Source organism: Corvus kubaryi, unplaced genomic scaffold (assembly GCF_017639235.1).
Source record: "Corvus kubaryi isolate FWS band 111438036 unplaced genomic scaffold, C.kubaryi_AGA036_p1.0 37027, whole genome shotgun sequence".
In the NCBI taxonomy this organism is placed as follows: Eukaryota; Metazoa; Chordata; class Aves; order Passeriformes; family Corvidae; genus Corvus; species Corvus kubaryi.
The window spans coordinates 32335-33660 of NW_024581012.1; the positions used below are offsets into that span (position 1 = coordinate 32335).

Here is a 1326-nt window from a genome sequence, read left to right on the forward strand (position 1 = left end):
ATCCCACCTGGGAAACAGGCTGGGGTCTTGTCCTGGGAAACCGAGGCGGGGATCCTGTCCAGGGACACTGAGGTCAGAATCTCACGTGTGGAACTGAGAGTGGAATCCTGCCTGGGGAAACTGAGGCCGGGACGTGGCCCTGGAATTCCCGGGGCTCCCCGTGGCCCCGCGACCGCTGGATCCCGGGATGGGGTGGGCTCGGTCCTTACTATGCCGGGGTTAAAGGCCAGTCCGGTGATCTGGGGCTGCACGGACATCGGGGGCTGCACGGACATCGGGGGGTCCTTTGGGGGGGTGGGCGCCGGGGGGGGCTGGGGCAGCAGCGGGGGCTGCCCCGGGGGCAGCGGGGGCGGCCGCGGCGCCGGGACCGCCGGGATGGCCGGGATGGCGGGGCTGAGCACGGCAGCGGCTGCGGAGAGACGGAGACACCGTCAGTGGGGTGGCACCGGGGGCACCGCGCCCGCGTCCCCCCCCCCCGCCCCGCCCCGCCTGTCCCCTCCCATCACCGGGCCGGGGCCTCACCTGACCCCGGTGCTGCTGCAGCACAGAGTGGGGGGCACCGGGGGGAACCCAAAATCTGCCCGGACACACCTGGGACAGGTCCAGGGTCCGTAAGAACCCCACATGTTGGGGTCGATCCCCCCCACCTGCTGCAGGGGGTGCCACACCTGGAGCCCCAAATGTTCACCTTTCATACTCCGATTCCCCAAATTCAAGGCCAATTCAGACCCCTGCAGGTGAAGACCACCTGGACTGGGGCTGAGCTGGGGGAGGATGAATTAGGGAGGGGACAAAGGGAGCCCCAAGGTCACCTGTTTCAGCCAGGTACCACACCTGGGCCTCCAAATCTGCACCTTTTAGTCTCAAATCTCCCAAATTCAAGCCCATTTCAGAACACTCCTGCAGCAGGTGCTGCATCTGGAATCCTAAATCTGTAATTTTTATACTGAAAGCCCTCACAGTGAAGCCCACGGGCTGGGTTTGGGCTGAGGACGAGCTGGGGAGGGGGCAAAGGGAGCTCCAGCATCCCCTGCTGCAGCCAGGTGCCACACCTGGAGCCCCAAATTTGTACCTGGTGCCACACCTGGAGCCCCAAATCTGCACCTGGTGCCACATCTGGAGCCCCAAATCTGCACCGGGTCCCACACCTGGAACCCCAAATCTGCACCTGGTGCCACATCTGGAGCCCCAAATCTGCACCTGGTGCCACACCTGGACCCCAAATATGCACCAGGTCCCACACCTGGAACCCCAAATCTGCACTGGGTGCCACACCAGGACCCCAAATCTGCACCTGGTGCCACATCTGGAGACCCCAAATCTGCA

At 64.5% G+C, this 1326-nt stretch overlaps 1 protein-coding gene across 3 annotated transcripts in view; it reads right to left on the reverse strand.

Annotated features, from left to right (window-relative positions):
- Nucleotides 1-1326, reverse strand: part of POU6F1 (POU class 6 homeobox 1) — an 18255-nt gene that overhangs the window by 4364 nt on the left and 12565 nt on the right. For all 3 annotated transcript variants that reach the window (XM_042020591.1, XM_042020589.1, XM_042020590.1), the window contains exon 7: nt 210-409. In XM_042020591.1, the coding sequence (XP_041876525.1) occupies nt 210-409 (200 nt within the window). The remainder of the gene's footprint in view (nt 1-209; nt 410-1326) is intronic.